General features: G+C 33.9%; 2 protein-coding genes across 2 annotated transcripts in view; both read left to right on the top strand.

Annotated features, from left to right (window-relative positions):
- The first annotated feature begins 326 nt into the window (after positions 1-326).
- LOC130635876 (tenascin-R-like) lies at positions 327-7,951 on the top strand. The gene is made up of 12 exons (XM_057445393.1): positions 327-427; positions 555-612; positions 1,381-1,659; positions 1,774-2,043; positions 2,133-2,411; positions 2,516-2,794; positions 2,898-3,185; positions 3,296-3,598; positions 3,708-3,995; positions 5,375-5,671; positions 5,749-6,036; positions 6,819-7,951. Exons 2-12 carry the CDS (start codon positions 561-563, stop codon positions 7,046-7,048), a joined length of 2,853 nt encoding a protein of 950 aa, XP_057301376.1. The 5' UTR covers positions 327-427; positions 555-560; the 3' UTR covers positions 7,049-7,951.
- Positions 7,952-12,398: 4,447 nt separating this feature from the next.
- The window catches only part of LOC130635873 (uncharacterized), a 33,920-nt gene continuing 24,631 nt past the window's right edge, over positions 12,399-21,687 (top strand). Inside the window, exons 1-7 of the mRNA XM_057445389.1 lie at positions 12,399-14,300; positions 14,595-14,672; positions 18,528-18,648; positions 19,161-19,260; positions 19,432-19,519; positions 19,600-19,699; positions 19,994-20,023. Of these exons, the coding sequence (XP_057301372.1) occupies positions 18,546-18,648; positions 19,161-19,260; positions 19,432-19,519; positions 19,600-19,699; positions 19,994-20,023 (421 nt within the window). The 5' untranslated portion in view covers positions 12,399-14,300; positions 14,595-14,672; positions 18,528-18,545. The remainder of the gene's footprint in view (positions 14,301-14,594; positions 14,673-18,527; positions 18,649-19,160; positions 19,261-19,431; positions 19,520-19,599; positions 19,700-19,993; positions 20,024-21,687) is intronic.

Below are 21,687 nucleotides of genomic sequence, written 5' to 3'. Positions count from 1 at the left end.
TTTTCTCAAACAGTTTTGTTTATTTGTCTATTATTGAATAATTTTGATAATTAATTTACTTTTTAAGTTCCAAGCAGCAAATATATTCTTTTATATTAGCCATTTCTTAATATGAACAATTATATTGACATAAGCGCGTGCAATGAAAGTTGATTGTTTGGCTGGCTGCAAGATGCAATTGTATAGAAACCGCCTTGAAATTGTTTTTGAAGGTCGATTGTTGTGTTGACGTTATATAATCACCACATCAATAAAACAAATTGTTCATTACGTAAACAGTTTTTTTTATTTTACCGCAATAAGAATTTTTATGCAAGAAGTTGGGTGTCGATTATTTCTTTGTATTGGTTGTTGTTGTTGTTGTTGTTTTTACTGAGTATTTTTTTACCTTCGCTAGTTTCTGGTCCTGTACTTCTTGAAGAAAAAGGTATAAATAGACAAATAAATATGTTTTGTATCTTTTGTATACTTTTTCAGTAGTTTATTAATAAAATTAACAATCATGTATTTTATGTTATATATACATAAAACTGCATGAAATTTAATTTCAGTAGAGCTCCATGATGCCATGTCTGCTAATCTTCCATCTGGTTATTTTGTGTCAATTTCAAGGTAACATAACGCTTCAGCATTATTAAAATAATTATCGCTAACTAATTTCCCTTTATATTTCGGTACACCTACAGTTTAATAGCTGAAAATTGTCCAATTGATGATAAATTGTCAGGCCAAGAACATGATTATAGTGAAAAATACACTTTGACGATTTTTTGTTTGTATCTTTCCTAACGATTTTTGTTTTATGATTAAGGGAAGACAAAAAAATCATTACATTATGCTTTCAGATCAATTTTTTAATCAAAATGTTAAAATTACTTTATAGAGCTTTAATTATTAGTTTTATAGCTGATAAAAAAATATTGTAAAATAAAATAAACTGAGGAATAAATCTTTAAATTTTTAAAAATAATTTTCGACAAGTTTAAGCTTCCAACTGAATATTTAACCCCCATCGTACCTTTCTTTGTAAAAAAATCCATTCTTTCTTTCAAACTCGGTTGCTATAGCCAAAATGTCAGGTAATGCTGCTAAGTAATTGCTAAACGTACTATTCAAATTTTATAACATTTTACCTTTGAAGAAAGTTTATTGTTATATAGGCCATTTCCCTTTAAAGCACTAATTTGTATGTTTTTTGTAAGGCTACAATCAGTTGCTTAACTTTCCAAATTTTAGTTGCTTAACTTTTTTAGTCTTACCCTAAATAAATCTCACGCCCTTCCCCCTTGTTAACCAAGCTTATAACAACGTTTCTACTATTATACGCTTTGGCACGCCTCGTGTTACTTCCCTGTCCCTCTAAACTGTTTCTTCGCTTAGGTATTTATCAGCAAGAACTTCGGCCTGTAGTTGACATAACATCCATAAGTATCGATGGAATAGACTTAAAATGGAATGCATACCCCGGTGCACGTGGCTACAAACTAAAATACTACACCTTTCCACAATCAGCCAAAGCAGAAAATAAAACAATTCTCCTTGGAACATCTTTTACTTTGAGTGGTTTAAAATCGGGAACAGCTTATCATGTTTTTGTAAGAGCAATTTTGTCTAATGAACAAAAAGGAGAATGGAGTACAGCAAAGTATTTTGTCACAAGTAAGATAATCTTTATTGTATATTGCTGAATCTGAGTTAAAACGAAGGGATATTATATTTCACTATTATATGTTTCTTTGTGTCACTATTAATTTTAATCCATTTTTACATTAGGGGGTTCAAAACCAGTACTAAAAGTGAGAGTAACAAATATTAAACGCCATGAAGCAACTGTTGAGATTACGCCTGACCCAACCCAAGAATACGATGAATTTATTATTGTTCTTAAGCCAGAAAACGGAACAATGATAGAAGTAAAAACACAGTTAAAATCATACACATTTAAGGATCTTCTTGAGAACACTGGATATTCTGTGCATGTCATTGGAAGAAAAGACAATAAACCAAGTACAGTTACACAATCAGGATTTCGAACAAGTTACAGTAAGTACTTTTTACTTGATCATAACACTCTCATCTCAAACACAATTATTACAAAACGCATTATTACAGCGTACATTATGTTATTTCAGAACTTTCAGTGGTACAAGAACTTAGAAATGATGAACCGAAATACGACTCAGTTGTTATCCATTGGAATGAACTACCTGATTCAACACCTGTTAAAAATTATATTCTCGAATATTCAGAAGTAGAATCTACTCTACTAACCAAGACAGTTACAAAACCACCAACAGATATATCTGGACTAACTCCAGAAAGAAGTTATAGTTACCGAGTTCACGCCGTGGGTACAACAGAATTTACAATAAGTCCATGGTCAAAGACCAATTTTTTTAGGACTCCAAAAGGTAATTATGGAAAGTGTTACGTGCTTACAATAACGTAATATATTTACCAATAGATAATATTATGCTTCACTCTTCGCCACTTCAAACATATTACATTTCTTTAGAAATAATTGATACACCGACGAATTTCACCGTACTTAAAGTAAGAGGTGTTGTAAAATTAACATGGTCGCCTTCATCACAACAAAGTCAAATTAAAAATTACATCATTAAATATTATCAAGCGGGATTTCATCAACAAGTTCGATATAAACAAGCGGGAAAAGAACTTCTATACACACTAACAGAACTTGAATCAGGATCAGAATATTTTGCGCAAGTGCAGGCTGTTTCATATCATGGTACTGTCAGTGGATATTCATTAGCAATAACATTTGTAACTCGTAAGAAGATTATTCTAGTTTATATTTCAGAATTATTTACCGTGTCATAAAAAATGTATTTTTTAATCATGTGTGATCATTGCATCTATCTACCTCCTTTTAGCCGGTCCAAAACCAGTGGCATCGCAAGTGATAACAGAAATCTCTACAAACTCAGCAAAAGTTTCTTGGACGTTTAAATCAAATCAAAATCATGATCAACTACAAATTATTTTAAACAACGTTCCTAAAACTCCAATAAGAACGATACCAATATTGAATTACAACGATACCAGTTATATACTATCTGACTTAACTAGCAACACACCATACATTGTCCAAGTGCAGACCTTAAAAGGCGGGTCTAAATCAAGCGATGTTATTTATAGCTTTAGGACAAGTTTAGACACAGGTAAGACAACTGAAATTATAAATTTCTTAAATGTAAAAATGTTATATTTTTTATAAAGAACATATTTCTTCATACTTCATAGTATTATTATCACCTATGTTCCTTTGTAGGAAAATTTACACTTAAAATAACAAAAATAGAAAAAGGTGTACAAATCTTCGATGAAGCAAAAATAATATTTGAAAAAATATCAGGAACAACAGTGACACTTTATCAAGTCCGAGCGCAGTTCCAACAACAGGTAAACAGAAGACCAATAATAAAAAACGTGACAGCTGATCTAACAGCGACAAGCAGTACGATAACATATAAACTACCTTTAATATCTGGATATGGGTTTACTATAGCCGTAAGACCAATCTTTCCTGAAAATAGAGTTGGCCAGTATTCAATAGAAGAAGCTATTGTAATTCGTAAGTACACACGTCTTCATGTTTTCGTTTATAATTTCAGAAAAGTTCTTTTGGAGAAAAAAATTGGTCATTCTCTTAAACATATTAAATAGTTTTTATATTTTTTTAGCATTTGGCAGACCTCCAACAGATATTGAAATTAGAGATATAACTGACAGAAGTGCTACAATCTCATGGCCTAACCCATATCAAGGAGAACAAATACAGCATAAATACCGTATAGCATACATCAACTTAGATGATCCTACAGACACTCAAAACTTTTTAGTATCGAAAAATTTCCACACGTTCGATACATTCAGAGCAGATAATAGATACAGTGTTTATGTAAGCACTAAATTAGATGCTGACAGTTACAACGGCACTGTGATTACAAAAGAATTCCGAGCTGAAAGAGGTAACATTATTGTCTGTTATTTCTTTTTATTGTGCATTTTTAAAAATGGAAAGGTCTGCATACAAATAATGTTTAAAAGTTATATAAACAACACTAATTTAAAAATTATTTATTTAGCAAGTTTTAGAAGTTTTAGCAGTCTGATGTTAATTTTTAAGAACTTTAATTCTGAAATATTTTGCAGTATTTTTTTCCTTTTCTTTCCTACTTGTTTCTCAAAGCTTTGGCTGTTATATCTATCAAGTATTATTTCACGAAAACAACAAAAATCATGCCTGTTTACATAAAACACCTATTACCCATGTTAAAAATATATATACTTATATGCACTTTCATTTCGCACTTTTAGGAAAGGACTCTCCAGTACTAAAAAAGTACATCGGTTCTGCTTTTTAGGGCTCAGTCAAAATTCATATAAAAAATTTGCTTTTGATACTTCTCCGTTGTGCTTCTTTCGCTTTTAAATCTAAACAATTTATTTTTAAGCATATAAAAAAGAACTGTCGCAGAGCTCCACATTACTGTTTCAGTATTGTCTTAAAATTTATAAATCTTGCAAACTTTAAACCTAACGCAAAAGTTTATATCAAGCAAAAGTAGTTTTTGAGGTAATCAAGTTTTTAAAAATTTTTAAAATGTTTTAACAGATTAACCCTTTATGTTATGCATTTTTGAGAGAAAGTTTTACTACGCGACGGGGCTTCGTTTTTGGTACGGCGGTCCCGAAGCCACTTAATCTTGTAGGAAATTTAATCTACTATCAGAAAAACAATCTACAGTGTCCAAAATTCACAAGATTTGGAGATATAGCTTTTTCAAAATGGTAGCCGCAACACCACCCACCCTGTTGGTGGCACGGAGTGAAAGTGTTAAGTTTTATTCCAAAAGGAAAAAAAGACTGTTTTTTATAAAATTAGGCAAAATTTAAGAATCCAGATCTAAAAATAAAATGTTTGAAAAAAATGATCCTCAAAAGGAAGGTTGCGTGTCTTCTCGCATTGAATGATTAATTAATCCCCTAAGTTCTCTATGACGTGGTTTGTATACCTATCCAAACACATTAATTTGCAATTATCTTGCCTGTATTTTGTTTATACTGGATATTGGTGTTTTAAATATTGTCTTGAGCTGTATCGCCTAAAAAGAACAACTATTACTTAATAGTTTTTAAGTTACTTCGTTTTATAATCCATCATTTATTTTTCTCATTCAAAATAACTTTGATTTCATGCTTCCCATATATTCTTGTATGTCCTTTTTCAAAAATTGCAAGATTGCAAACATTTCTTGCGATATGGAAATAGGATCAATATTATAAATTCAAAGATTGCTGTCATTAATGATTTCCAGGTATTGAATTCAATGTATTTGTCTCATAGAACAACCACCACCACCATTGGTTACGAAGGTTATACCAACTAACGTCTATGCTGTTATGTCATGGCAACGTATTCCAAGACGTAACGACATCAAATCATATGAAATTAGAGTTAATTCGGCAGATACCAAGTTGCAATTTTTGTATCGCACTAATGCATTGGATGACTTCTACACATTTACAGATCTGCCGGGAAATACAAGTCTTTTTGCACAAGTCAGAGCTGTTGTATCAGATCAAAATATTGCAAATAGAAAAGGAGAATGGTCTCTTGCTGCACCATTTACGATTTATGGATGTACGTTTTAAATTCTTTTAATTATTTGTAACTTTACGACTAAATAGGTTTATTATACTTTTAAAATGTTTTCTTAGATTCTAAAACTATACCAACGCCAGAAGGTGTGAAAATAACAGTGTTGGCAAGAAGTTACATAATGTTAAAATGGACCCCAGTACCTAGAAAAGACATCGTTCGTTTTGAACTCAAAGCTACCGAAATTGCTTCTAATGAAATCCTGATGAAAAAAACGGATCATAGCGTAGCTGAATTCAACTTCACCGACTTAAAGCCTGCAACGGCTTACACGTTAAAGATTCGAACAGTGGCATTGTATGATCGATTAAGTGAATGGAAAATAATTGAGAAATTCACCACAAAAGGTAAGTATAATACTATTACATTCATAACTATAGCAAGCTATTTGTGTGTTTATTTGCGAAAAAATATTTTATTGTCGCACTATTTTACCAAGTGACTTCTTAACACCTAATCCTCGGATAAACGTTTTTTTCTTTTTTTAAAAAAAGTTTTTCAATTTAAACCGCAATCGGGTGCTTTAAAAGAAACCTAGATGGTTCATGTTAAATAACATTGGATAGGCAACCTCATCCTTTTCCTAAGACATACACAGCACTTCTAATAGGAAACTGGCCTTGGGAGTTATGGCAGTCTAATTGTGAGGTGGTTTTGGCCAGATTTTGGCCTGATATATTCGCGACCTGAATACGTCATTATTTAAACAAGTTGAAGCTGTTCTATCCATTCAAAATAAAGATGTTGGTGAACTGATCTTTCAATTTCCAATGAAACATTTTGACATCATGTTGTCATATACACTAATCTAAGAATAGGATGAAACCGTGCCTCTAAAAAAAATTGACATAACAGCTAAACTAAGCGGTTTCTAAGTACTGTTTCATTGGCATATTTTACTTTTAACTTATGTGTAAATATTATGCTAAAGATAGGAGAAGTTGGAACAACAATACCTGCTTCAAGCAAAAGTATAGTGAGCTCCATTGCCTGTAAAACATTGATTATATAAATGAAGTTCGAAAAACTGACAAGAATGTCGGTGTAACAACAAAATACAGTTGATTGTATAATTTATCATGTTGACTGTCTTATTTTCATCTCTGTAGTAAGATTTTTTAATATTTAGAAGCTGAGAAGAAACCCTCGGTAACATCAACATTAACAAGTGCTCAACTTACTGGTATCGTAGCGGCTGTGGTATTCTTAGCGGCGATCATTGTCATCGCGTGTCTAATTTACCAACGAATGAAAATAAGAAAAGCTGAATCGCAAAATAATAACAAAAGTTCAATAAATTTAAAACAAGAAATCATTGGTCCTATTAAAAGCGACGTGTTTTTTATTGCCCCTCAATAAAGAGAGGTCAGTAAACGGCGTCAGTAAGAAGGAGTGCAAATTGTATAAACTTATTCTCTAAGAAGGAGTGCAAATTGTATGAACTTTTCTCTAAGAAGGAGTGCAAACAAATTGTATAAACTTATTCTCTTATTAGATGCTTTATGTTCTACGGTGGAGGTATATGTATGGGGTGAAGGATTTTTGTTTGTCATATTTTTACGAAAACAATTACTAAACAAATCTGGATACTTACTTGTTTTTATGTTATTTCACGTGATTGTTCTTAGTTATGTGTTTGTTTTGCGTCATAACAAAATTGTGTTAAGTTTTTATGCTTCACCGCGAAAACATAGCTAGTTACAAAGTTTAAGACCTATAGCCACTTTCTCTTAATGCTTGTTTGAGCTGTTTGATTGCTGCTTCTAAGCATGAATTATGACAGATGCAGCTAGCCACAAGATCTAAAACATTATAAAATTTTTAAGGACAAGGTAAGGGTCGGAGAAAGATAGCTTTTTAAAAACAAATCAAAGCGAAAAAAATTTAACCTGTAATCGTAGTTCCCCAGTTCTTTCAACTTTGACATAATTACAAAGTTATAGCTCTGAAACAAACTGGCAACCAAAATAACTTAAACCCAACCAAGACAGGTAAAACACAAACTGTAAACAAATGGAGCTTAATGGAAAACCTGCGATAAAATACAAGCTGTCAACAAGGATAGCCCAAACTTGTATTAGGAAAACTAAGGATATAAAACTTTGGGGTGTGTGCTACGTGTATGTTGCTACAATGCGATGCAACCGGGAGAAGAAAGCACCTTGAACTCGCTTAATGCAGAGTAACTTGTAAAAAAACCCAGCCGTTTCTCAATTGTGTCCACTGCAATCATGCTAGTGAGTGGAACGTCAACTAAATACACATGAATGGTACTATGAGAAACTGTCTAGGTTAACTCGGAGACATAGCGGATAAGAGCTGCTTCTGATAGAGATTAAAGCTCGTGCGACCAGCGCTAACAGAAACGTTTATAAAAGCGAAGGCCAACAGCATATGATGATCTAGAAGCTGGAACCATTGCCTGAGATTGGAAGTACGTTTCCATTAAAGAAAGATTGTTCAAATACCTCTATCAATCGTCGTGTGTATAGGGTCTGCCGAAGAAAACAGTTGTTTGAAGAGTCAATACCTGTAAGCGAGAAAGTAGATCGGCTGCTAAATTGATATGACCAGGAATGTGTTGAAGCAAAATCTTAATGTTTAGTTGAGCTGTAAAGGAGAACATATATTCAATCAGGAATATTATGTACTTGTCTTGACAGGTACCAGTTTTCCAAACTTGGACGATGGATGCATTACAGAGTATAAATTGTTGGTTACGCCATTAAGAAAACCCATGTAAGGACTGCGCGACAACTGCAAAGAGTTCATGAACATTAATGTACAAAATGACACACCGTCTAAGGCCAAGGTGTGTAAAACTGGATATTGTTTATAGACGGCTGCAAAGCACAAACATGAGGCACCTGTGCACAAACAAAAAGAAGCCGCCGTGACTGGAGCCTTTTGAATGAGGGAGACGGCATTCTAATCAAGACGAAACTCCAACTACCATCGAATGTCTGCCCGTGCTTGAGCATTCAAACAAATGTCATCCTTACATATACTCTCAATAACTACAGGATCATTCTTTGGCAGTGCGCTCAGGGACAAATAATGAAATGGATGAATGAGAGATTTGGCACCTCGGATCAGATGATAACCACTTAAGTTCTTTACGGATAGCTTACTTGGACCGAACTAATATCAAATTAGGGGGTCTTGCAGGTATGAATGGCCCTTGGTACCCAACGTCAATGCCAACGCCAGATAAAATAATCGACCCCACAAAGTTAAGATCGATATGGATGATCATTCAAAAAAACTGAAATAAGTAACATTAAAAGTACATTGTGTGGCAGTTGATTTGGTGATATTGTTACGCTCATAGGGACACTCTATGGCTAAATTGACCTGGAAGAACACCGGAGACACGAAGTCGCTTTGAGCCTTTTAATGTAGAAGTGAAGTCCTTGAAAAGGGAGAGAAAAGGCTGGCTGCACTCCTGCAGGGCTAAAACGATAAAGATGGTGAATTTTGACCTGTCTATGCCGCAACACCTCGCAAAGAGCCTAAGGATAATAAGTGCCAACTTTTTTCCAGCGATAGGACACTTGAAGAAGCGTTTTTCAGATGTCGGATGTACATGACGTCGCTCACCCTATTTTAAGAATGTGTATATTTAAAAGTCATTTGGTACTTAACATCCTGCCATATGTGGACTAGCCGAAAAATGTTAATTAAGCTGCAAAATCACACATACATGCATGATGTTGTAAGACCTGGGAAAAAGAAACAAAAACGCGCTAATAAAGTTATTCCAACAAACCATTCAGGAGGAAAAATCATTCACACCAGGGCAATTGTTTTGTTGTGGCACCAATGTGACAGAGGGAATAGATCCACTAGAGACGTTAAAATTAAATTCATCCGCAGATGGAACCGTAGAAGAAAGTAAATGGCCAATATTGACATAATCACCCTTTTGGATGCGCTTGAGGCAATTCTGGTAAAGACACCGTACGCGCTGTGGTTACCTGTAAAAAGCCCTGTCAAATAGTACGAGAAGTACTACCAGTCCTAGCTATGTTTTCTACAAACATAGCCAGGACTGGGGCACAACAATGACCCCTGCAGAATTCTAAAAGTAACTTCGAGCTGGATAATGTTGCTCAGGGTAATTCTATTTGAAAGTACTTTTGTTAAGTCTATTCCCCTGGGTAGGCCAAGCCGTGTAGATGTTTCGTTCTCCAGACGAAGAGGGACAGGCATTATCGTGACTCCTACTGCAACCCTAACGTCGCAGCGTTTGTATTGCACATTGAAACCATGTTGGTTGTAGTAAAAGGTAGTACTGCTGGCTGCCTTGTACAAGTCTCGACCTTCCACGGGACTGGTGAAAATAAGGTCAAGATAAGGAAAGTTTGGCAATAGTATGCACACATTAGAAAAATTATTTAAATTTTTTAACCTGGAAAGGACTATTATTCAGAAGAATCGATTATTACTATTCTTATGCTATATGTATTTAATCATTTGAAAGCTCCTTTGCTTTTTAGCAGATATTTTGTCCTTACATTCTAAGCGCTGTGATAAAAAACGCATGTAGTTGCCGCTAAAAAGGGACAAAGTTCCTTATGTTTCTATGACAGCATCGACTTTTAATGACTTTTCAATGGGTTTATCTCATGCACTTAAATTACATCCTCATCATTTTCCCCCTCTTTGTCGTCCACGTCTATTACAGAATGGATAATTTCTTCATCTGTGATCAAGCTATCTGTTGCAGTAACCTGAAATGCAATCTCAACAAATTCTCCTGCTGTTAACTCTTTAGGTTGGGATCCGTTTCTTGTAACTCGGCTAGGTCTTCTTTCAAATCTTTATCATTCATTATCTTCAATAGCATCAATCTGACGCTTGGTAAAATTTTTGCCTTCCTAAACCATTAATGACTGCTTCTTTTGATAAATCCTTCCATGAAGAAACAATGAGCTGCATTCCTCGAAGTACTGAAATTTTCGGCAAATCCTTTCCTTCATCAAGACTTTGAATCATGAACTACGACGTCGGTATAGAGCTTTGAGACACTTAATGACTCCTTGGTCCAAAGGTTGCGGAACTGAAGTCGTATTGGGTGGTAGGAAAATAAGGTTTACGTTTGTGAGAATATTAATGGTTGGATGGGCGGGACAATTGACAATTATCAAAGCGATTTTTCGATTTTCTTTTTGGAATTATTGATCGATATTTCGAACCTGAATCCATTCTTCGAACAAGGAGTTATCTATTCAACTTTTCTGTTGGGACCTCTATATCTGCGAGGCATGGAACTTACGTTCTTAACATCGAGGGTTTTTCGATTTACCAATAACAAATATTTCCCGCCAGTTGGATTGGCTGCTAAAGCCTGTTATCCTTCCCTGCACATTATCTTTCCACAAGTGCTGCAGAGATGATGGATCGAGTGGAACTTGATCTAGCACATGTATAGTATACGAGGCGAGGATATCAGAAAGCGAAAAAGAAGCGTTGGAAACTAGATTGGTCCAGGGCCTATGACTATGGTCAGCAAATCCTCAATGCGGTAAAAATGGACAAGTAGAGTCAAATAAGTCTGGGTCAATGAGGCATTTCCAAACATGTAAACAAAGATGGTACCTTGTTTCATGCCATGCTTTGATTTTAATTATGCTATATATGTTATTATTTATAGCTAGCTAGCTAGAAAACTCTTTAAAACTTCTTTGCACATATGTTACAAAGTTTTAAAGTTAATTAGGAATGTTGGGGCAAGTTTTACCCTAACATTTCCATCTGTCTCTAGCCATGACAGATAGATAGATAGATGTGCATATTTTACATGGCTAGCCTCACAAATATCGAGGGATATACCCTGTCTATTATTTCCAGGAGGGGCCATGGCGTAGATGGAGAGTCCTAGAGTATTTAATGCTCATTTTGAGCTACGCAGACCCAATTAGAGCCCGCGCTCTACTAGACAACTCCCGGCAACATCCAACGGCCCACACAGTGTGCCATCTTCCCAATTTCCCTCACATGGCTTGGGTTAACCCGGGGCTATGGTAACATTCACTCGCCCATGTTGAATCGCCGTCAAGAGGAATCGAACCCCGGTCTCCCGCACAGAGTACGAGAGCTATAACCACTAATCTACAGCGCCACATGGCCATGGTAGGTCATTCCACACTCTCTGATTTGGTTGTTGTTTTGTTGTAGCAGTATTTATAGAAGGGACCAGACAGGCGATTCTATGGGGTGGTGGCTAGTTTGTATTTGCGAAAGTAGATTGATAATTTTTGATGTGTTTTGAATTCCGTCTAACAGTAATTCTGTTCTGCCCACCCTGTTCTGGATCCTGTCTAGACCAGTCACACTTAAATTGAAACTTTTCATGCCAAATCAGAAGGGTGAAATATTATATCAGGTTGTAGTAATGCCCAACTATACCTTAGTATGCAAAAGAAATTGAATCATCTGATCAAAACAAAGGTTAAGAAAGATTATGATAATAAGAAAAGATAAGAACCTATAACATTTTATTTTGTTAAAGGGAACCCAAGGTATACCATGATGTTGAAAAAAATAAATTTGTTAACAAACATTTTAGGCTTTATGATATAAGTGCAACATCATGTTATACCTTGGGTTCCCTTTAATGTCATTAAACTTAGCGTATATATTTTTATATTATTGCATAGGATGTTCCTCACGGCTGTTTCGCTACGGTCAAACCGCGAACAAAATTAAAATGGCTTCCACAATTGTTTTTAAAAAATTGTATTTTTATCAATTTTTAAATCATTGTAACTTTTTTTGTAATATTTTAATTTTACTGAAAAACGGTCTTCCTTTCTTCTTTATAATAAAATAAATATGTTTCATATGTGTGCTAGGTACTTTGAGTACTTTAATCGAACAGAACACATAAAATTGGAAAAACATTATTTTTCCGCAAAAAGCATGCCATCTATCCAACCTAGTGGCAACGCCGCGGTGATAGCTACCGACCTAAAATTTGGCACAGGGAGCCTGGTGACGTGGTAGTATCGGCCTGTAGCGTGCACCGTCCTTCTCGCAAACTATAAACCACTTAAATTTTAAGTTAAAGTCTTATTCTACCGCTAAAAAAGAGCGGATAAAGTTGCAAAAGTGGTGCAAGGCAATACAATATAATATCATCCCTTTTTTGTTCAAATAAGTAAGCATCTATAGATATAATAGATCCAGACTGTTGCCATCAAATGATTTGTTAGGTATGGTTTTTGTTACAGAATGATGGAAACACCGTGTTTATCGCGTCCTCTATAGCTCGAAATGGAGATATGGTTCTGAGTGCGGAAAAAAATAATAATGGCAGAATAATCGAACGTTGCTATATACAAACGCACGCTGTTAATATATTTCTTTTAAGCGAGACGACAGATCAAAACCAGCTAAGTGATTCTTCTTTTTCATTGGGAATATCCCTGATTAATTCCTTGAACTTTGAAGGTGCCTGTCTTTTTTAAATTGTTTTAAATATTTAGTTACGTGTTATTCTCGCTGTTTTTATTGTCTGTTGTTTATATTGTTATTGTTGTGTGTTCTTTTTGTGTGTGTGAAGTTTGTATTTTTTTCCCTTCAAAGTTCTTTTTAACTAACTACTGGGTATGGGATCTCAACAGAAGGAATACTTGAATTCCATTGGGTAGAAGGATTCCTGGATTTTTAAGGAAAATTTTCCCTCTGTAACTAAGGTGGAGAATCCAAAAAAAAATTACAAAGGGTGTAATTTTTGCTTTGCTAAATAAATTTAGCCAGAGTTTTTTAGTTTTGTATAGTTTTGTACAGCTTTTGCTTTCAGTAGGTTTCGATTTGCTTTCTTTTAATACATTTAAAAATTTGGCTAAGATGTGTAAAAAAAAACATGTCAAAAACAGATTTAAAAATCAGAAACAAAGATTTGACTTTTTTTCCGACCGTACAACTGTCGCGCGCGCCAAATCCACCATTTCCCGATTCCTTCGCTAATGAAAGAATCAGATATGAAACAAGGCTTCAAGATTTGTTAAATAGGAATTAACAGTTATCTGCTGAAAAAGGGCAGTCGGTGGTAAAAATTGAAGACTTAACGTCTCGGTTAAGTAAAGTTGAAGCTGAGTTTCACACTTTTCAGGATAGGAATGAGACCTTGCAGTCTCATTCAGGTTGTGGCACTTTGAAGGATAAGGATGTGTATCTCACGGAAATTTCTAATAAGTTAGCATCCACACAAAAAAAGTTCGGGACAGCCTCAAAAACCATTAAAGGTCTACGTCAGTCTACTTTTCAGGCTAAAGCTTCTTTGTGTCGTTGTAGTGAGAGAGGTGACCACGATCTCATTTTTGTTAAGTCGTATGAGGCCGAAAATTCCTCCATATTTGAAGGTATTTTTTTAACAAAAGATGGATGTCCCCTTAAATATAAGACTACTTTTGTCAACTTAGGCAGGTGTAGTAAGTCCAACTCAGAATTGTCACAACGCAAGCTACGTAGGAGATCCAACCTGTGCATGCACGTGCTTAGTTTTGTTTCAGGTGATGGGAAGGTGGAAGAAGTTTCGATGTTTTTTTGATGAATCTGCTGCAGAAGATCCCGTCTCTTGCACATATAGCTGCAGAGATGTCAGGTATTATCAAACCTCTGTCTCCCTCTGATGCTGTCCAACTAAGGTGCCTTTTAAGGATGCCCACTGCTGCATTTCGTAGGTTAAGGTGTGTTTTAACAAATCTTGGTGCTAATATTTTGCCATCTGAGCCCAAGATGAGAGTCGAGCAAGTGAAGATGACAAAACATGCAAAAGAGAACACTGTTTCTGTGAAGCTAGTTGATCTCTTTGCTAGTGCGGATGATTCTTCCTGCTCACCTACTCCTGTACTAAGGGTCACTGACTTGAAACAATATGTTACTGATGTTTTTGTAGATCTTAAGACACGTAATCATGTGCGTTTTGATGACTTTGGTGGAGATATTTGGATTGTTTTTTGAGGGGACAAGGGTGGTAAGCACATAAAATTTCACTTTGAATTTGTTAATAGTGTTTCTTCTGGTTCTGTTTATGATGTACATATGTTTTATTTGTATCAGGTTTCAGATTGTTGTCAGAACATGGCCTGTGTTCTACGACCCTTTTGTGATGTGATTATAGAAATGCAGCAGTCAGAATTCCGTATGGATGGGCATAAGGTTAAGGTTTTTCTTGAGGTGATTATCATTTCATCGATGATGTTCTTGGTCACCAGGGTTCGTCTGCTTCATACCCTAGTGTAAAGGACTATGTTGAATTGAGTCACCTGCAAAACCACTGTGGGTTACCTTACAGGCCTTTTCATTGTGACATAGCTCGTAGAACTGTTAAAGATCTTGAGGCTAGTTACTTTGAAAATTTGGCTGAGGATCGCACTGGTAGTTTAAGAAAAACTGGTAGGTATCATGAATCTATTGTGGGTGATGTCATTTTTCCTATTACGGATCTAAGTAGAGTTGTTCCACCCGTTTTGCGTATTGTATTAGGCATCACCCTTAAGCTGTATGAGCTGTTGTTGAAGTGTGTGCGCAGGTTGGATGCATGCGACGATATGCCCAGCGATAGGTCAGATAATGTTAAATGGGTGACGAAAAGCGTAGAGCTGCGGGAGAGCGAACAATAATCCTTAAGGCAATTAGGGGGTGAATACGTAGACCTGGCCAATTTGACAGACAGGTTAAGTGCAGGGCTAAGACATGATTTTGGTGAACTTGAAAACATCTCTAAAAACTCCTCCCTGTTATTAAACTTGCTTAATAACAGGGTTTGATACTGATGTTAATTGGGTATTATGTGACACATGTGAAAAATGGTCACATCAAGTTGGGAATTGTTTGGGGAATCTGAAGAGATTACTCTTGAGAGATTTGCGTGCCTAAAATGTTCAGGAATAGGTCGATTAGATCTTCATTCACATTTGGAAAAAAGAATTGATGATCTAAAGGAACGCTGTGTTACTCTAGACGATTCCATTTTAGAATTGGAACTTAGGTGTAAGGTCCTTCAGACTAAGTGTGAAGAAACCATGGGACATCGGGAGAAGCAACTTCTCCAGTGCCTTGATGACATCAAGGTTGTACGACAAGCATACCATAGTAATGTATTTGTTGGCAATCATTGCAAAGTTGTTCTGAGAAATCATGTTTGACTTTGTGACGTGATTGCTGACAATGCAGATCTTCACGAACGATTTCTGTGTGTGTTTGCTTTATTTAGTCAGATTCAACCACTTCTTTTTTGTAAACGATTTTTAACCGATCCCGAAATAGATGCCTTAGAGAGATTTTGTAATTCATTTGGTGACGCCTTTCCAAAACGCTTTCCTGAAGAGACTATTACATGCAAACTAGTGAGTTAGTTTTTGATGTGCCACGATTTGCAAAAATGCATCGGACTTTAGGAGTTAAAAAGGAAGTAAGACAGTTGTACGGGGTCAGGACCTGATCAGGTCCTGAAGATCAGGACCTGAAGCTAACGTTGTTACTGCAACGTCAGGAATTGTGGAGCAAGGCCAATAGGAAGCTTCAGATGGGGTAGAGCGTGTCTGTGTTCCTTGCAAGGGGAACGGACAGAAAAGTTTTTATAGGAAGGGTAAGTGTCCTTATTGTGGCCACTGTAAATAATAAATGTGAAATTTTATGTTCCTGTTTATATTTTATTTAAATGTATATACTGTATATATAAATTAAGAGTTAATATGTATCTATTTATATATCATGAAAGATAGTAACAATGCTGTAGTTTTTATTCCCTTTAGTTCCAGTAAACAAGTTCAGTTCCTGTTCCAAAGTTTAGAATTAGTATTACGATCAAAGTTTTCTACAAACAGTAAGTGATTTCTACACTATAAATCCATCTGAAGATATGTTTATTTTATATCATGAAAGATAGTTACGATTATGTAGATTGTATTCTCTTTAGTCCTAGTAAACAAGTTCAGTTCCAATGTTTAGAATTAGTATTATGATCTCCAAAGTATTCTGCACAATGGTAACACTATAAATCCATTGCCTTGGTACTTGCAAATACTGTCTCTATAATCTAGAAATAATTAGACTTTCTTATTTTATGTTTAGATTTCTGCATGGAAGACTTCAAAGATTAAATTATTACAATGTATATATATATTTAGATTGTATAAATTAAAAAATATTTTATTTACAAAATAGTTCTGTAAATTTTTTAAAAATATATATATATTGTACACTATACTAAGACTACTACTTTTTCGGACAATTTCGGACATGTTATATTTTTAACTTAGAAACTTAAAAATGCCTCAGGATTAAAACAATTAGTTCTTTTCACCTGTTAAATTTAGCTTGTCAATTAAATTTGTATGCAAAATAGCTTTTTCACGTATTTGGTCCCAAAACGTCAATTCGGACAGTTTTGGGAGGGATCATAATTTTATTAAAGGCACTCTAGATTAGAAAAATGAGCTTTCTAAACCCAGCAAACGAACTTATAACAGTAACCGTGGTCCTAAATGGTCTTTTTTCCAAAGATTTCTGATAATTGGCCCAAAAAGGCCCAAAATATCAATTCAGACACTTTTGGACGCATCATAATTTCATTTAGTACACTTTAGAATGTCTCAGGGCTAGAAACGATAAGGATTCTGACCAAATTGAACCAACCTATAAGTTGAAATATGGCACTGTTAGCTGTTTTTCGTACATTTAGCTTATTTTGCCCCAAAAAATACCTTTGGACGACTTCGGACAGTATAAAAATTTAATTACTTTTATCCTGAATATCCCCTCTAACCTATGGATCGTAAAAAGCATCTTATCCTGGCCTAATTTTCCAAATATTGTGGAAGAAGTTGCTTTAAGTTACGTTTTTGGGGACATTTTTCGACATTTTGGCCCAAATTAAGCAATTTCGGATAGGTTTCCAAAAAAAAAATTATTTCTAATATGGACAATTTATCTGAGATTGATATCCTTTTTACAGAATGTAAAAATCTTATTTCGTTCTTGAGATATCTTGTTTTTGCTGACGGGCATATTGCTTTTTCCCGCAGGCCATTTTTGTTCGCGCTGAAACAGCCGTGTCCTGATCATGGGATAAAAAGCCATGTCACTTTGCTGGAGTTAAATTTTTTCTTTAAATCTGGTCTTTATGTATCTGTAGGGCCCATATTATCTCTATAACAACATGTAGTATTCACCTGGTAACAAGCATAATGTAATACCGGGGCATTTTATGACAAACCTGATAAAAGTCAGGAAAAATCACAAAACTTCAGCACTCAATTACATGCTAAACAAAAGTCATGACAAGTCAAAATTTTTTGTTTATCTGTAAACAAAAGTGGTATTTTGTTCTAAAACCATCCCACAAAGCCTAAACAACGCTATATTTTGTTATGAAACTATCAAAAAAAATTTAGCAAGCTTAAGCAAAAAATACGACCGTATTTTGTTCTAAAACCATTGAAGCATGATAATGATGTCTCAACAACTCTCAACCTTTTAAAAATTTCCAGTGTCTTTTAATTTTTAAGTAATTTTTTAAAAGTAATAGGGTATTGGTTGATTAAACCATGATTTTTAAGTATATAAGTTGTGAACCCTTGTTTTTTAAAATTGATAGGTTTAGTTTTAATACTAACACTGATTAATCCATAACTTCTTGCATTACAAAAATGATATAGATATCATGTCACATAGATGACATGATAACAATAGTGTTTAAAATTGAAATGTCGTGGATCATTTTGGACGTGTCTTGTATTTAGATAAAATACGTATTTCAAATGTCCTTTTTGCTGAATTATAATTATTTTGTCACCTTTTTCTTAAAATTTAATTTTAACTTTAGTTTTAGTCAAACTTCATCATGGCCATGCAAAAATATTATGTGATTAAAGATACCAACTGTAAACAAATCACTGCAATCTCATATAATCCTCTTAAACATGAAGTAGTGGCTGGGTGTGAAGGTATGTGTTCTTATATCAACTTGTAAGCTTCGTAGTTTTTTGTTTTTCCTGTCTCAACAAATTAACAAAATAAAATGGTTTATGTCAAGCTGGCACATTGCTAAAAAATAACATGACAAAGATCTAACAATTTTATATTAGAACTATAACTTCTTTCAGTCGTTTTCTTACTACAAATCTGAAAAGTTTTCTTAAGAGTTGATATATTAAATTATTAATTGCATAGAGCAGACAAATATTTTTAATAATGTTAGAATGGTCCTTAAAAGCATCACAAAAATAAAATATGCTTTAATCGATAAACTTTTTGGTTTCTAATTTTAATGACCTTCCAGTGAAAAAATCTTTAGTATTACCAATACTTGATGTATATAATCAATGTATACTCTATTAATTCTATGTAGAATCATTGGCTATAATGAGTTATGGTATAATTCAGTACTTATGGACCTACTTTATTTGCACTTGTGTTACAGAAGGTCCAATAAAGCAATCTAATTATTTTGTTTCAGACGGTACAATAAAGGCATGGGAATGTGTTGGTGATCATGTCGGTAGACTGACCCGTGTTTGTCATGAACATGATGGTTGGATCAACTGCTTTTTATACTTGTATGCCTTACTTTTTTTTTTCCTTACAAGTAACTAATGTTAATCGAACTTATTTTGGTCTTGTTTGGTATCAAACTTTGTAAAATGGAAATTTTAACTTTATATTCTGGTACTTTTGAAGAAAGAAGGATGAAACTGTTTTAAGATATTAATTGAGTTTCGTTTTCATAGGAGTGATATGAAGCTTCTATTATCTGCAGCTAATGATGGAAAAATTATTTCTTGGGGTCCTAATATGTTGCCAACATCTATCACAAAAGTAAAAAAAAATTGACTTCAGCTTTACTTATTTTATGGACATTGTCAGTTTCTTAGAGTATATTCATTATTTTGCTGCAGATAGGCAGTCCAATATATTGCATGGCATGGAATGTACGACGTAGTCAAATTATATTTGGTTTAAATGCAGCTCTAAAAGTTTATCATCTTAAAGATCCAAGTAAGTATTTTAATTTAATTGGCTACTTTTCAAGTTACTTTTTAGTACTGTATTTTAAGTTGAGCTTTGTTGCTGTAAAGGGTTGGTCTGATTTTTTCTGTATGTAAACATTAGACCATGCTTTTCAACTTTTTACAAGATTGTTTAAAATACTTTCAAAGGAATAGAAAACGCTAAATAGTGATAGTAAACAGACTAGTAGTGAGATTTGAAACCATGCTGTGGAAAAGAAAAGTTGATCAATCCGTCTGTAGAATATAATTACTTTTAATTTTTTTCTCTATATATATTTAGTGAAGGATGGGAAACTCATCAGTAATAAAGGTATATATGATATGCTGCATTGCAATGACAACAAAACCCCATCAACCCTAACTCACACTGCATCTTCAAAATGGAATTTTATATACTAAAATTTGCTCTAAATAATATATGATTGTGGCATTTATTCTCTTATATATATATAGGTATGCCAAAAAAACTTGAAAAATATCCTAATTAACAAAACCTTTTTAAACAAGCACTAATAAATAATCTTTTAATAAAAATATACTACTTTAATGCAAATGTGATGAAAAAATTGATTGTCAGATGCTGGTCAAGAATAGGTTTTTTTTATTTTGCTTTTTTAACCTTTCTTTACAAAGAAGTGGATAATTGTAGATTGCTTTGTTGTATAGTTTTAAAAATTTTAGAGAACATAGAACTTAATAGTACTAACAATTTTGTAGTTTAAACTTTCAAGGGTTATTTTTTGTTTGTTTTGTAACCCACAATTTTACACTCAAGAAAAAAGTCTTTCTATTACATTGTTTCTAAATTAGGGACAAATTGAATTTTTAAGATCCTAGACATTTTACTATAACTCACATAATCAAATCTTAGCATCATTTTATTTTCTCTAAAAATAGAACAGGTAATCCAAGCCTAATTTTTTTTTTTTTGGTAATGTAATAATGTAGATTTAGTATTACTGTATATATTGTCCGAAATCACAGTATGAATAATTTCTTCTTCTTAACATCATTTAAATTTTGTTGTTTCGATACCGTCGCGTAGAATTTAACGACATGTTTTGCTACCATTTTAAAAAATAATCAAAAACAGGGGTTTCTTACAGTAGAACGACTTTACATGTGCAAATATATGGTGCACGACATTAAAAAAATGATTTTTATGTTCTTTGAGGTGCATTTTCTTAAAAATACTTCACATTTTTTCACTGACAGTCAATGATTCCATTATCGTCATTATCGCAAGAACTTTCTTTTTTCTACTAAGTTGAAATTTGAATGTTTACATTTTTTGTTTCGTGCGAGAGATCGTGGGAGATATAGGCATCGAAAAATCTTGTTTTATACTTCTATTTTGTTTCATACTACGATTATGTACGAATTGTACATTAACGAAGTTATGTTTTCACAGAAGATAATAAGAAAGGAGAGGGTTCATTGCTGCTTTTTTAAAAAAAATAGTGTTTGTCAATTTTGCCCAACACCTTAATTAGGATTGTCGCAATAATGCCCAATGGAATAAACTTAAAGCATAGCTTTCCACCATTGTACAATAAAACAAACAAACGGAATGGCGACTAACTTGCGCATGAAAAAATTCTTCGACAGCGCAAACTTTTTTGTAAAGATTTTTATGAAGAAGAGAAAGCGCTAGAAACTTTATCACAGACCATGGAGGCTTAATTATTATATAACGAGAACGTCACACAATTATATTTCATTGTTTTTTAACAAATCAAAATAACGCATTTATGCAGTCAGGGGGTTAAGGAATAGATAAACGCGAAAAAAACGAAAAACAAAGTGTCGCTCTGCCTGAAAACATTCTATGTGCAACATTTTTGTAACATGTATTAGTCTTATAGGTAGTCATGATATTGATTGTTTTTGTTTCATATTTTAGTTTAGCTTACTGTTATGATTTTAATTGAAACTTTAAACCTGTGAAGTTTAACTTTGTTAAGAAGTAGATTT

This window comes from Hydractinia symbiolongicarpus, chromosome 3 (assembly GCF_029227915.1).
Source record: "Hydractinia symbiolongicarpus strain clone_291-10 chromosome 3, HSymV2.1, whole genome shotgun sequence".
Classification (NCBI taxonomy): Eukaryota; Metazoa; Cnidaria; class Hydrozoa; order Anthoathecata; family Hydractiniidae; genus Hydractinia; species Hydractinia symbiolongicarpus.
The sequence above is the reverse complement of the archived record's forward strand: the minus strand, read 5'-3'. Positions and strand labels throughout refer to the sequence as shown.